This window comes from Lolium rigidum, chromosome 6 (assembly GCF_022539505.1).
Source record: "Lolium rigidum isolate FL_2022 chromosome 6, APGP_CSIRO_Lrig_0.1, whole genome shotgun sequence".
Lineage (NCBI taxonomy): Eukaryota > Viridiplantae > Streptophyta > Magnoliopsida > Poales > Poaceae > Lolium > Lolium rigidum.
The window spans coordinates 110,798,055-110,813,681 of NC_061513.1; the positions used below are offsets into that span (position 1 = coordinate 110,798,055).

Here is a 15,627-nt window from a genome sequence, read left to right on the forward strand (position 1 = left end):
GGATGAAGAAGAAACTCTAAAACTCCTTTGTGTTTTGTTCATATGAGTGGTTAATTCATGGACGTACATATATACAAGTTACATCTATGTCCAGCACCCAACAAAAATCGCATGAATCTGAGAACCGAAGAACCAACACATAAACAAAGTAACATAGAAATTATCCCTAGTCATCATTTTATTTTGAGACAGCAATCATAGAAATATTTAAATTCTTGGTGGGATTTTGAGATCCCACACAGCAGGCAAATAGATGGGGTGCACTCCTTTAAAGTTAACAATAGCATACATATATTTTGATGAATAAACCCCACTAGATTCATATTTCCAAATTAATTTGTCCTATGCGTTAAAGAAATTAGTACTTCTTGCAATATCTACAATTTTCATCCATTGTTCCATCATAGGAGGAGTGAATGTTCTCCTAAAAGAGCACACTAGTTGTGATCCATCCATATATCAGCTATGGGTTGGGTTTGATTAATTACAAAGTAAATGTCCCAATATTGGGTCCCAAGATATGCATTACCAAACGAAATATGCTCCCAAAATTTGATAGACCTACAATTTTCTTGTTGCCACTTGTACCCGAATTTAACGGCTTTGCATCACACTTTTCCAAAAAAAAAAAGATGGATGTGTGTCCTGACAACAAAGAATGTTAGGTTCCTAGTATACTTAGCATCTACTACCTTTCTATGCAAACTACCTTGACCATGATATATCTTCTAGTCTAGGAACCTATCAAACAAATATATAATTTTTGTAAATTAGGATTACCTAATCCACCATATTCCTTTTGCATACATATAGAAGGTCAATTAACCAGGTGATATTTTTTATGTCCTTCCTCATCACTCCACATACAGTTAGCTATTTGAGTGTTAACCGGACTGAAAGCCTACATGGGAACCTTGAAAAATGATAACATGTTGACAGGGATGCTAGATAGACAATTTGTTTAAAATTTTATGAAGTCTATAAAAATCATCAACATATAAAACATCAAGTAAATACATTATGAAAAGATGACTTAATCGTGTAGATGTTGATATTTGTTCTATAAGTTTAGTCAAATCTATAACAATTTTACTTAAGATAAGATTTATTTGCCTTGCATTTAAAAATAGAGGGAGTGAGATTTTATGGACTGCTAATAACGCTGCAAAACTGCAGATCGGTAGCTATCACATGATTTCGAACTGAACCTCATCAAGAGGTGAAGAAGAAACTCTAAAACCTCTTCGTATTTTATCCATCTGAGTGGTTAATTCATGGACGTACATCGGTACATTACAACTTCTTCCAGCACTCAACAAAAATCGCATGAATCTGAAAACCAAAAAAAAAGGCACACTAAATCCTAGCAAGACTAAGTGGTGTTGGAAAGAGTGAGAGCTAAACTTGCACGAAAACGTCTACTGTCTCCCTTCTATATATGACACTTAACTCTGCCAAAGTCAAATTGTTTTGTAGTTTGATCAAGTCTATACAAATCATCAACATATAAACATCAAGTACATACATAAATAAAATATGATGTAATCGTATAGATGTTGACATTTTGTTCTATAAGCTTAGTCAAACTTGCAACATTCGGACTTAAATTATGATTTAGTAGAGGGTGTAGGACTTTGTGGACTAATAACATTGCAAAACTGTAGATCGGCAGGTATCACCTGATTTTGAACTAAACGCCATGAATGAAGAGATGAAGAAGAAACTCTAAAACCCCTTTGTGTTTTATTCGTGTAAGTGGTGAATTCGTGGACGTACATATATACAAGTTACAACTTCATCCACCACCCAATAAAAATCGCATGGATCTGAGAACCGAAGAACCAGCACATACACAAAGAAACGCAAACCAAATCGTTCGCTCGTAAATCTTGACGAAATTCCGGCGTCTCATCAGCCCTGGCTCGCACGTCTGGCCTGCCTGCTGACGGTGGTGCGCCTGCTTAAGCGCTCAGTTCCAGGCCTCGCCTCGCCGCTGCCTGTTCTGCTTGTGACGTCCGTCATCGTCATATCCTCTGTGGTTGCCGCGCTGCTGGCCGTGTACTCGCTGGACGGGTTCAGCCCGTACTCGCTCGTCGGGGCGCTCAGCTCGCTGCTGGCGTACTCGCTGATGGTGCCGCTGCCCGTGCCGGCCCCCTGCCTGAACGCCATCCTCCTCATCCGCCGCACCTCGTCCGTGTTGCCGCCCCCTGACGACCGATGCATCGCGCTCTGTCCCGGCGCCATGCCCGCGTTCAGGTCCTCCGCCGCAAGCTCGCCCTCCAGGTACCGGACGATCTGAATCACATTCCATCGGCAGCAAGCGTGTTAACGATAGCACGCATACGTGGAGCTGGCTTGAGTTAGTCGGAGATTTGGCACGAACCTGGGTCATCCGCGGGCGAGACCTGGCGGTTTGCCGAACGGCGGCGGCGGCGCAGGCGACGAGCCGCGCCATCTCGTACGCGTCGTAATTGTCCTGCAGCTTCGGGTCTATAAGCTCCTCGTAGTCTTCCTCCTCCACGGCCTTCGTCAGCAAGGGCTTTGCCTGTTCAGCACAGAAGAGGTGAATCCATTATTTAGTTGCATTTGCATTGCAGCATAGATAATACATGTCAACTCACCCAAGAAACTAATGTTTCAGGCTGGTGATCTGAAGATGTCATGATAGGTTTGTTTCCGGTGATGAGCTCCAGAAGCATTACACCGAAGGAGAAGACGTCAGACCGGTCGGTGACTTTGCCGGTGGCAGCATATTCCGGAGCCAGATATCTGGAGACACAAGTTTTGACAGCAGAAGATTACTCCACATGCATTTCATTCATGTACCAGCGAAGCGATCTTCATAGTCAATCTGAGATTCTGAGGTGTGAACAAGTATCTTACCCAAAAGTTCCCATTATGCGCGTTTCAACGGCAGTCTGTTCTATTTCCTGGCATTTTGCTAGCCCAAAATCTGCAACCTGCACGAGCCCATCTCGTCGATAAACACACTGAGAAGGACTCGAGCGGACGCAGAAAAATGGTGTTCAGTTCTGACGATTTACCTTGGGCTCGTAGGTGTAATCAAGGAGGATGTTGGCTGCCTTGATGTCGCGATGGATAATCTTAGGATGACCTGAGATTGAACAGCCATTTAGTGACAGGCAAAACTGGCAAGAGCAACTTCTTCAGGCCACAACATTCGTATCGAAATGAACTGTGCCAATACGGCAGCAACTCACAGTCCTCGTGCAGATACGCGAGGCCCTTCGCCGAGCCGACGGCGATCTTCCACCGCCGTGGCCAATCTAGCGCCGCACGGCCGCTCCCTGAGGCCAGCATCACGTCAGTTCCATTTTCCAAAACAAATTGCAGTTGCAAGCTGCAACAGGATTCGCCATTCGGCATGCGACCGAGGTACATACCGTTGTGCAGGTTGGACTCGAGCGTCTTGTTGGGGACGTACTCGTAGACGAGGAGGCGCTGCTCGGCGTGGATGCAGAAGCCGACGAGGGAGACGAGGTTCTTGTGGTGCACGCGGCTGATGATGTCCACCTCCGCCCGGAACTCCTTGTGGCCCTGCCCGCTGCCGGCGCGGAGCTTCTTGATGGCCACCTCCTGCCCTCGCACCGTGCCCTTGTAGACGTGCCCGAACCCGCCCTGCCCCAGCAGGTTCGCATCCGAGAACCCGTCCGTCGCAGCCGCCAGCTCGTCGTACCCGAACGTGCCACCGGCCAGCGGGGACCCGGGCGCGCCGCCGCCGTCCTGCCACGACTGCATCGAGGGCGTCGTCGACAGCTGCCGCGGCGTCGCCGGCTGTCTCGGGTCGTAGAGGAAATCCGCTGGCACAAGCAAGAAGAAGCACGAAAGCGATCGGTCAGCTCAGCACTCGCGCGCGCAAAGACATTCAGAAACAATTTGAGTTTCGGATGACAGCTTGTTCAGTTTCTCGATGAAAAATGGAGCAGCGCGCCCAGCACTATCGAATGAAGTGGAGCACTGCACTGCACTGATCAAAAACGGCGCGAACGCGCGGACATGAAAAGGAAGGTACGCGTGTAATCGGCTAATCGCACGTCGCAGTCACGAGCACCGTATCAGGAGATAATGGCGCACGAACTGGCACTAAACACGCGCGTTAGCTTACGCTTCTTTGCACGCACTAGGACGTCACACGATGGCATCCGCGAAAAGGTCACGCGCGTGTGAACAATCGCGGTCTCGACACTCGTAGTAAAGTCAGAACGTGTACGCACCTGGGGTACCCGGCGGCGCTACCCTACCGCGCCGGCGGCGCCGCTTGGCCACGAAGAAGAAGATGAGCGCAGCAGCGAGGCCGAGCAGGACCACCGCGCCGACGGCCGCGCCCACGCCCACCGCGGTGCCTGGAGACGAAGACTTCCTCGATGTCGTAGGCGGAGGCGGATACAGCGATAGAGGTGACGCGGGAGGCGCTGTCGAGTCCGGTACGTTGTTCGGGGGCGGCGCCGAGAATGGCACGTCAGGCGGCGGGGGAGATGAGCCTGGCACGTTCGGCGGGGATGGCGGGGGCGGCCTGCGCTGCGGAGGTGAGGGCGATGCCGGTGTTGGTGTTGGCGTAGGCGTTGGCCTTGGTGGAGGTGGGGACGGGGACGGTGTTACGGGCGTTGGGGTCGGCGTTGGCCTTGGTGGAGGTGGCGAAGACGGGGACGGTGTTACCGGCGTTGGGGTCGGCGTCGGGCTTGGTGGAGGTGGCGACGGGGACGGTGTTACCGGCGTCGGGATTGGCGTCGGTGTCGGCCTTGGAGAAGGTGGTGGAGGAGGGACTACCGGCCTAGGCGGCAGCACCGGAGGTACCACTGGGGGTTCCGTCGGCGGCTGAGTGGGTGGGATCACCGGAGGAGGTGGAGGTGGTGTCTCCGGAGGAGGTGCATCCAGCCACGGAGGAGGCGGTGGTGGAGGTGTTGTCTCCGGAGGAGGTGCTTCGTCCGGAGGTGGTGCGTCGTCCGGAGGAGGCGGAGGTGGAGTCCTCGGAGGAGATGCCTCGTCCGGAGGAGGTGGAGGCGGAGCCCTTGGAGGAGGTGCCTCGTCTGGAGGAGGTGGAGGCGGAGCCCTTGGAGGAGGTGCGTCGTCCGGAGGAGGTGGAGATGGAGACACCGGAGGTGGTGGCGATGGAGATACCGGAGGTGGTGGGGATGGAGATACCGGAGGTGGTGGGGATGGAGTCACCGGAGGAGGTGGCGATGGAGTCACCGGAGGAGATGGCGATGGAGTTACCGGAGGATCAGGTGGGGTTGGAGTCACCGGAGGATCAGGTGCGGATGGACTCTCCATGGTGCTGCGTCGTTCAAATCCCTAACGAACGTTACAGTGTTACACTCTCAGCACGGCTAGGAGCTTCGGCTCATATAGAGATGGGCAAGAGAATGTAGGAGAGGAGACGACTACCGAGGCGAGGTGCAACAAGTGCGAAGACATATTCGCGAAAGAAAAAGCGCGAAGACAAGTATGAGCTCGATGCAGTTAGCCTAGCCATGCATGACGTGGTTTCGCTTTGCTTATAATTTGGCCGTGTAGAATTCTTCTCTACGCTTTGCTTGGCGATTTCAAGCGACAGCGAGAGCAAACATCATACGGATTGGGGCTGCTGTAAAAGAAAAGGCTCGTCCTTTTTCTCTTTCTTTTTCTGGTATCCACTAGCCAGGGTTTGGTAGATAAGATTGACCCTGCCAAAGTCAATGACTTGCTCGATCATGGCGCCTCGATAATTTTTATGTAGTAGAGATGATGATGTTTTCTATACATTATTTGATCAAAGTTTACAAATTTTGATTTTTACTAAATCCCGAATCATTGGGTGGATTTCACGACTGGTTCCCTCCTTCTATGTGTATATAAGTCTTGTCTTAGTTCAAACCTATGTATGTTGTACCAATTTTATAGGAAACAATCAACATTTATAATACAAAATTAGTACCAATTGATCTATTATGTATTGTTACGTTTTCATAATGTATTTGGGTGTTGTAAATGTTTATATTTTCCTATAAACCAACCAACTTTTCTTAGATAACATGTGGGCTTTCTTAATCCGACGAGACATACCGTCAATACAATAGTTTGACGAGAACAATCAAGGAGCACAACACGCCGCACACAACACCTACTGGAATCACTTAACTGAGTTAAGAGATGAGCTCGACAACATTTTGCACCCTCCATACATGTTAGAACATAGCAAACCCTAAACCAGGCGACCAATTCCTTGATATCTCACCAAGGTGCATAGGGATCAAACTCTCTCCGCACATTTAATGTGTTGCACATCTGAGCGACAAAGTCTACCAAAACCCTAAAAAGATGCAGGAATAATAGGAGGGGTGAGAGAGGAAGTCAATAATTGTGGTAAAAACATACTCAGGAACCCTTAGAACATGTTGGGGGAGCAGCCCTTGTATAGGAAAACCAAATATTAAAGTTTTAGGGGAAAAAGTTCATTCTAAGTTGATCCCACCACTAGTCCAACCGACTCCTAGATCGATAGACCTATATGCAGACTGACTTGGACATCGACACAAATCGGTAGAGTCCGTGCTTAGCAAATCGGTATGACTCGATGTAGAAAATCGGTGCAGACCGAACATCTCGACACCAAGTGCAGTAAGGGTAGGTACACAAGAATGGGAACACAAATATCGGTGTCAGGATCGGTGGACCGACAGAAAACTACACTTGCAAAAAAGGTGACAACTTTTGCATCGAGGCTCCGAGTAGCAAGCTTGGGCTTTTTGGGAAGTAATGAAGTCTGACTTAATTGCAATACAAATTGGTGATCGTGATTACAATACTTGAAGTATCTTATTATCTTCATGGTATATTTATTCATGCAAACACTTGAATCTAACACACGGTCTTCAAGAAATTCCTATGAAATATTTATTCAAATAAAACTCGATGAAAATATTAAATCATAGAGATTCTGATTAATTACTAAAACCACACATAGGGACAATATACCCGTACAAATTATACACAAAAGCATTATCTTGGGGAAGTCATGTGATTTAGTTTGCTCTTTACGAGTCCTAGGTATTACGGTCACCCTCGCATAACCATAAACAGTTGGAGCGTTGAGCCTCATGATCTCCTCCCTCTCAAATAATTCACAAAGAAACTTCTCCATGATTTGAATCACAAAGCTACTTTTGGTTTTGAAAACTTACGGTAGGAGAGTCTCCTACTGCTGACATATATTAAAAAGGATAAATTTTACATATTTCCATTCAGCCACAAAAGGCCTAGGACTCTATGGAGTCCTCAAAAAATCAAACCCTCAATGAAGCAGAAAAGGTTACAAGTTTATCTCGAAGCTCAGGTTTTAACCTAAGTCTCTTTAACTTGCATTCTAGTTTGAGGATTTTCTTTCTTGCAGCACCAAAGTAATCATGGGTCTGCTTCTTAAGAGAACCCGCGAACCGCCGCAGATTATTGCAAGTGGAATGAACGAATTGGAATCTTTCATGAACAATGCATGTTTCATCGCCTCCGTATAATTATGATCCCGGGTAGTCTCGAAATGAAACTATGTTGAACTAGAGACACCGGTTGTTTACATCCAAACTAGAGAAGCTGATAGATATGGCAAACTGGTCTAGCGACATGGTGATCACATTCCCAACACTAATATGATTAAAAAAACTCCAGGGAATTCCATTTGCATTAGCATGACCGAGATGGACACAAATAAGATCATCCTCTCTTGTCTAGTATTCCATGTAGACTTGTGAGTTGTGACCAATAAAACTCAACTCCACTAGTCCACAAGAATCAATACAACTCCTTAACAACAACATTTGGGTGTCGTATCATCTGAACCAAGAGACCCATCACTTCACAAAACCTCAACAGTATGGTACGGCTCAAGGACATCACCATGTCAAGTGCTCCAATGACAATCGACAGACCCATGCATCGTTCAAAGATGAATCATCTCCTTTATGTGGGTCTATCTACAATTATATCAAATGCTATGCAACTTGACTCTCCTACTCACTGCCCCTTTAGATTTGAGCGTGGGTGTAAGCAGCACAAGATTGTGGAGGAACAACTCCACCGTGTTTCTACAATATGGACAGCACAAATGTTAAAGGAATCGCTTCAACATGTTGCGCTAGATATAGCTCTAGGGGCGTAAGCTAGATATCGCTCTAGGGGCGGGGTTGTCAAGAGTGCAATCCAAAACTCTCAACACACAAGATCTAGACCAAGATCTAAGACAGAACACAAGGTTCTATTTATTTGATAGGTAGGTGTGGTGACCCTGCAAACCACTGCATGTTGTAGTATGCCAGTCGTTGATATAACATTCACGAAGTACCATTCCGCAAATATTACATCCCTCAGAGTAGTACAACAGAACATAGCAGGGTCCATAACTCATTCACTTATTATTACAAGCATCAAACATATATTGTCTTGGAGCTCCTCTTGGGTCCTAAGAGGGATACTCCTGGGTTCGAGGCGAACCCACCTTAACTTACAATATAGAAGTTTCACTAGGTTATACATTTATTTTCTCGAGCAGCTAAATACTAAGAGTTCCCACTGCTCGACTACTACTATTACTCAGTGCTTCTAGGCTTGTTCTCCTCCGGAAGCCTCCCCGGTTCCGTAGACTATGAGGTAGTCTACGCCTTCAATACCTCCTGAGAGGTCTGGTTCTTCATAGCCGATAATCTCGGCTCCTTCATGGTTGTCGTAGTCCTCCTCCAGATGATTCAGACAATCTAAGCAAGGGATTTAAGAGTGGGATGAGTACGAGCGTACTCAACAAGTTCATTATAGGAAAGAGGTGTTTAATGCACTAGCTACAGCATTAGACCAGGAAGTCTAATACCAATGCAGGTTTTGACAAACATTTCTTCAAGAGATTACTTTTATTTCAAAGAGCTATGTCCGTCAGCCTTCACCGGTTTACTAGAACTTCATGGAGCTCCTTTCCGGCCGCGTTCGTAGTTCCATATCCCGGAACAGGGAGTGACAGGTCACAGTTCTTTACACTCTGCAGAGGTGTGTTGCTTTACCCATAAGAGATCTTAACCTTGGTGCCAACCGGGCAGCTTTCCCGTCCACACTTCCTATGGTGTGAGGCCCGGTATAAGGTCTAGCCAATCATGTTCCTCCGCTACCTCGAACACCCACCCTTTGTTGCAGACGCCGACCCTGGGTCCACGCCGGTCCCATTATTCCCATAGATTTCAGGGTGGACCCCGACCACGACGACAATGCAGGGCTCTACCATACATTCCTACGCCGGCAGATGCAACCCATCATAGACCTCATTACCGTTGGGACTTCTACGAGTTCCCACCCCTGCATCATGTCTCGCAAGATCATGTGCACCCAGTAATGAGCATCCGTTGATGAACGAGAGGTGGAAACACTTTTGACTACTCCGTCCCACTCCGGATCTTATGGTTAACACGGGTATTACGGCACAAGAATCACTGGATGACATTTGTTGTTTAATCCAAGATGGATATAAACCCTTGCAATGGAACCTCCACCATATCAACACAATCCATGGTTCCATTGCCAACCACATAGTCATATTCATAGTTATGAAAGTAGTGGTTTTGGTTTTTATGCAATAGTGATAATCATAGTACTTTGCAAGTAATTTGATAAAGATACTCGAATGACATGAGCAAGCGATGAACTTGCTCGAACACTGCAAAGTTCTGCAGTTGGATGGTGTGGACTGACCCTTGTCCTCTGGTTCTGAAAAATAGCATCATTGTCCGATAAGGGCAATGGTTAAAGAAGCAATTATGCATGGTTCCAGTTTTAGGGTTTGCCCCCCCCCCCCCTTCCGATGTCGTTATTATTTTATGTAAGGGGTTAATACTAAGAATAATTTTGGGATACTATATTTAGTGTAAATACAACCTTGAAATGTTGTCAAGGTGTTTTTGAAGTCCAAATGCATTAATGGACTTATTTTTATTATTGAAAATTAAATGTGTGATTTAAATGATTATTTAAATCATCAAATGAAGGCTTATTCTTAGTTGTCTTCAAAAATTCCCTTTTGTATTTTATTATGATAGAGAATTTTATGCTGATCTATTTTCATATTTTTAATTATTTTTTTAGAGCTATTAATCATTTCTTATACAATTTCAAAGTTTCTGTATTTAATGGAATTATGAAAACATATTTGCCCCTGGGCCCACCTGTCAGGGTGGCCCAGCGGGTTAACCCTAACCCGAGCCACTCGTGGCTCGGTCGGTCGCACCGACCCCTTCTTCCCCACTCGCGCACGAACCCTAGCCCTCACGGGCTCTGGCGACCCCCGCGTCGCCGCCCCCTTCACCGAATTGTTCCGGTCATCTCCGGCCGTCGCCGCCGGCGAGATATGGCGCATCTGAACCGCCGTTCAACGGCGCTTCAGATCCACCGCGGCGATTTGTGAAGCGCCGCCTTGTGGTGACCCTGCATACCACTGCATGTTGTAGTATGCCAGTCGTTGATATAACATTCACGAAGTACCATTCCGCAAATATTACATCCCTCAGAGTAGTACAACAGAACATAGCAGGGTCCATAACTCATTCATTTATTATTACAATTATCATACACATGTTATCTTGGAGCTCCTCTTGGGTCCTAAGAGGAATACTCCTGGGTTCGAGGCGAACCCAACTTAACTTACAATACCAGAGTCTCATTAAACTAAACATTTATTTCATCGAGCAGCTAAATACTAAGAGTTCGGGCTGCTCGGTTACTACTACTATCGGTTATCTCTAGGCTTGATCTCCTCCGGAAGCCTCCCGGATCCGTAGACTATGAGATAGTCTACGCCTTCAACACCTCCCGAGAGGTCGGGTTCATCATAGCCGATGATCTCGGCTCCTTCATTGTTGTCGTAGTCCTCCTCCAGACGATTCAGACAATCTAAGCATGGGATTTAAGAGTGGTATGAGTACGAGCGTACTCAACAAGTTCATTATAGGTAAGAGGTGTTTAATGCACTAGCTACGATATTAGACCAGAAAGTCTAATACCAATGCAAGTTTTGATAAACATTTCTTTAAGAGATTGCTTTTATTTCAAAGAGCTATGTCCGTCAGCCTTCACCGGTTTACTAGAACTTCATGGAGCTCCTTTCCGGCCGCGTTCGCAGTTCCTCATCCCGGAACAGGGAGTGACAGGTCACAGTTCTTTACACTCTGCAGAGGTGTGTTGCTTTACCCATAAGAGATCTTAACCTTGGTGCCAACCGGGCAGCTTTCCCGTCCACACTTCCTTTGGTGTGAGGCCCGGTATAAGGTCTAGCCAATCATGTTCCTCCGCTACCTCGAACACCCACCCTTTGTTGCATGCCCCGACCCTGGGTCCACGCCGGTCCCATTATTCCCGTAATTTCAGGGTGGACCCCGACCACGACGATAGTGCTGGGCTCTACCATACACTCCTACGCCGGTAGCTGCAACCCATCATAGACCGCATTACCGTGGGGAATTAGAATGGGATCCCCACCCTCCGGTTGTTCCGCAAGACACAAGCTGCTACGGCAAGCAATGCTTTACCGTGGGGAATTAGAATGGGATCCCCACCCTCCGGTTGTTCCGCCGGACACAAGCTTGCTACGGTAAGCGCATCCGTTGATGAACGAGAGGTGGAAACACTTTTGACTACTCCGTCCCACTCCGGATCTTATGGTTAACACGGGTACTACGGCACAAGAATCACTGGCGACATTTGTTGTTTAATCCTAGATGGATATAAACTCGTGCAATGGAACCTCCACCATATCAACACAATCCATGGTTCCATTGCCCACCACATAGTCATATTCATAGTTATGAAAGTAGTGGTTTTGATTTTTATGCAATAGTGATAACCATAATACTTTGCAAGTAATTTGATAGAAATACTCAAATGACATGAGCAAGTGATGAACTTGCTCGAACACCGCAAAGTTTTGCAGCTTGGAAGGTATGGACTCGACCCTTGTCCTCTGTCTCTCGAAAAATAGCATCATTGTCCGATAAGGGCAATGGTTAAAGAAGCAATTATGCATGATTCCATTTTTAGGGTTTGTTCCCCCCGTCCGACGTCGTTATTATTTCATGTAAGAGGTTGATACTAAGAATAATTTGGGAATGCTTGATTTAAAGTAAAATACAACCTTGAAATGTTGTCAAGGTGTTTTTAAAGTCCAAATACATTAATGGACTTGTTTTCACTATATAAAATTAGGTGTGTGATTTAAATGATTATTTAAATCATCAAAATAGGACTTATTTTTAATTGTCTTCAAAAATTCTCTTAGATATTTTATTTAAATAGAGAATTTTATGCTGATCATTTTTCATATTTTTAAGTTATTTTTAAGAGCTTTCAATAATTTTCTATTGAATTTCAAAGTTTCATACTTTTATTGAATTGTAAAAAGTCCTTTTTGCCCCCGGGCCCACCTGTCGGGGTGGCCCGATGGGTTAACCCTAACCCGAGCCGCTCGTCCGGCTCGGTCGGACACACCCGTCCCCTTCCTCTCGCGCACGCGCTAACCCTAACCCCTCTGAGCTCTGGCGACACCCGCGTCGCCGCCGCCTTCGCCGATTTTCTCCGGCCGACTCCGGCCATCGCCGGCGGTGAGATGGGTATCAATCGAACCGCCGTTCGACGGCGCTTCGATTGATCCGCGTCGATCTGCTTTTCCCCGCCGCCACCGTTCTTCCCCAACACTCCCGTGACATGACCGCGGCGAATCGCCGCGATCCCGTCGTTGCCGACGAGCCAGGCGCCATGGCGTGATGGCGCCGCCGGCCTTCGCCGCCGTGGTGCGGAGCGCTGCGGCGCTAGTCGGGCCTGGCATGGCCTGGCCAGGTGCCGCCGTGCCTTCGGTGCGCGCCGCCGTGGCCGCCACGGCCACGCCTGCCGTCCGCTCGCTCCGGTACATGCGCCTCCATCTTCTCCCTCTCTTCATCCTCCTCTATGCCATGCTCTAATTACTCGCCTGTCTCTCCTCATGGAGATGCCGGCACCGCTTGCCGCCGTTGCTTCGCGCCTTTGTGTCCCTTGCGCCAAGCCAGCCCTGGTGCTGTGCTGGCTGCTGCCATGCGTATGCTGCTGCTGTGCATTAGCTAAGTATTTTGGTTGCTGCTGCTCTTCTATTTTGCTCTATGCACTTCTGTTGCATGCTGAATTCCTACTGTGGCCTTTTCGTGATTGTTCATGAACATCCAGGGATGCTCATGGCATGCTCTGGCGAGCTCTCGTGATAATTATTGCTACTAGGATAACCTGTATGTGCATAATCTTGTCCCTGGCTTGATCATTATGCATGATCCTTGTAGTATGCAAGTGCCAGTGTCTCTGTTCCTGATGCTATCTTCACCAATTACTCAAGTGTATTCATTTATGGTGTTCTGGCTTGTTTGCTGTGTGCAATTCTTGTAAATCTACAAGTACCAGTACCCCAGAGTGCTCTTCTGTGTGCTTTAATTTCATGATCATGCTCAATTGAGTATTGTTACTGACTTGGCAGCTCCATCCCTTGATGGAGTGCTTCTGGATACAATTATACTACTCTATTCACTTATCTGTGATGCAATTGTTCAATTCTTGTGGCTGATCTTATTGGCTGGTTCATGTGTTGATTATCTGTGGCCAGTTAGATATATGATGTAATTGTTGCCTGTGCCATGTTGTTACTTGATTCTATGTATGTGTGTGGCACAGATTAGTGCAAGTGCTTGCTCAAGCATCTGGCTGACACTTGCAGCGATCCATTGGATCATTAGCATGGGTCTGTTTTATGACTTACTTGTTAATCTCAATTATCTATGTTGCTTTAATTAATTCAGTGGATAATTGATGTGAACTATACAGTGATGATCATCACAGTTGGTTGGATTAGGCTAGATGGATGCCCACAGTGATTGGGAACCCTAGCCCTTCTTTGAACCCAATCAGGGTGATGATATATGCATTTGGCTTGTTGGTGTGGTTGATCTAGGGTTTGAGGTGACCCTGGCAGTAGTCTTGTGCTGCCCTAGGGTAGCTCCCCTATTTGTTGGCTGGCTGTGATTTGATGGATAACTCACTGGAAGTAACCATGTTGGTTTTCCAGTACCTTTACTGTTGACAACAAAAATAGACAGGATCTGTCTAATATCTGATGGCTTGCTTGGCTTTAGGTGCTAGATGATTTTGGAATGGCTAGTTTGGGATTAATCCAGGTTGGATTTCTCTGGGTATGTCATCTGGTTGACATGCCAATGTTCCCCTTGGAAATCTCCCACTGTCTGTTCTCTAGTTTGCTTGCACCAAAAGGCTTAGTAGCCAAGTGATGATGCAAACAGGGTTTCATACCCACTTTGCTTCTGTGATGCAAGTGTATGCTTATTTATGAGCAAAACAGAGTTTTGCTCAGGTTGATCTTGTTTATACCTCACTCCAGCTCCTAGATGATTTGTTGGTGTAGAGGTTTTGCTTCTGGTGGTTGGTTTGACTTGCCCTGCTCCTCCTTGTAAGGTTGCTGCTTGATCTACTCCATGGTTTGCTTCTCAACAGGAAACAGTTCCTTGCTTGAGCTGTTCCTGGATGAGGGTTCTGGCTATGTGTTCTTCCCTGTTCTAAGTGTTCTTGTTCTCTCGATGACTTACCAAGTTGCCTCGCCGATGAATGAGCTAGGGTTTGCTTCGAAAAGATTATATGTGATGCTCCCTTGCTCTCCCTGGTCGACAGCTCTTGCTTGTCACTTTGGTGACTCACTGTGTGTGTGTGCTGCATGCACACAGCCCTGTGAGCAGGCTGTGTGTGTGTATAGGCATGTGCTGTGTACCTGAACCTGAAACTTGGCTGTGGCATGGATCAGCTCGGCAGCTTGATCATATCCCCTTCATTTACTTTATTTGTTAACCTGCCAAGTGGCTTTGCCACTTGGCTTAATTCTGTTTTTGCTTTGATTTGTGCAGGAAATCAACAATTGATCAAAAAAATGGACATGGAATTCATCAAATCCAAGATCAAGTGAAGATGATCTTGTAGTATTTAGTCTAGGGTCATTACTTGTACTTTTCTTTTTATTCTCTTTTATTTATCAATTTCCCAATTCTTGTAATGTGTTGTAATATTCATTTATTTCCATTATGAATATTGTAATGACAATGTAAATTGTGTGATGATCAATAAAGCTCAAAGTTTTCTCTAATGAGCTTTACTTTACTTTAATTGCTTAAATTGTTTATTATTTATAATTTATTTGATGAATTTCCTCACAATTGAATTTATGAGATATTCATTTGATGTTTGAATTTGAAATTCAAATTCAACTTAAGTTTGAATTCAATCATGCAACTTAAGTTATGATGCAAACTCTCCCCTCTCTTCTCAAAACCCTAGTTTAATTAGAAAGAAGCAAGTTTGTCGCACTCTCGAAACCCTAACCCTGTAAGGTGTCGAGAGAGAAACTTGTCCCTCTTCGATGCAGTTTTTGTTAAAAAGCGCGAAATTTCCCCAGAATTTACTATGCAATGCACATCCCTTTCTAAAATCTACCCCTCGATCGTCTCTAAACCTGGGACATTACAGCCTTTCCCCCTTAAAGAAAACTTCATCCCGAAGTTGTGGTTGTAATTGATGACCCACAAGTAT

The 15,627-nt window shown here is 46.2% G+C and overlaps 1 protein-coding gene across 1 annotated transcript in view; it reads right to left on the reverse strand.

The window, feature by feature from the left end:
- Positions 1-1,911: 1,911 nt before the first annotated feature.
- The window catches only part of LOC124663111 (proline-rich receptor-like protein kinase PERK2), a 23,273-nt gene continuing 9,557 nt past the window's right edge, over positions 1,912-15,627 (reverse strand). Inside the window, exons 2-9 of the mRNA XM_047200854.1 lie at positions 4,236-5,313; positions 3,405-3,821; positions 3,222-3,308; positions 3,045-3,115; positions 2,884-2,960; positions 2,622-2,769; positions 2,384-2,545; positions 1,912-2,295 (exon numbers count right to left, since the gene is read on the reverse strand). Coding sequence (XP_047056810.1) covers positions 1,912-2,295; positions 2,384-2,545; positions 2,622-2,769; positions 2,884-2,960; positions 3,045-3,115; positions 3,222-3,308; positions 3,405-3,821; positions 4,236-5,313 — 2,424 coding nt within the window. The remainder of the gene's footprint in view (positions 2,296-2,383; positions 2,546-2,621; positions 2,770-2,883; positions 2,961-3,044; positions 3,116-3,221; positions 3,309-3,404; positions 3,822-4,235; positions 5,314-15,627) is intronic.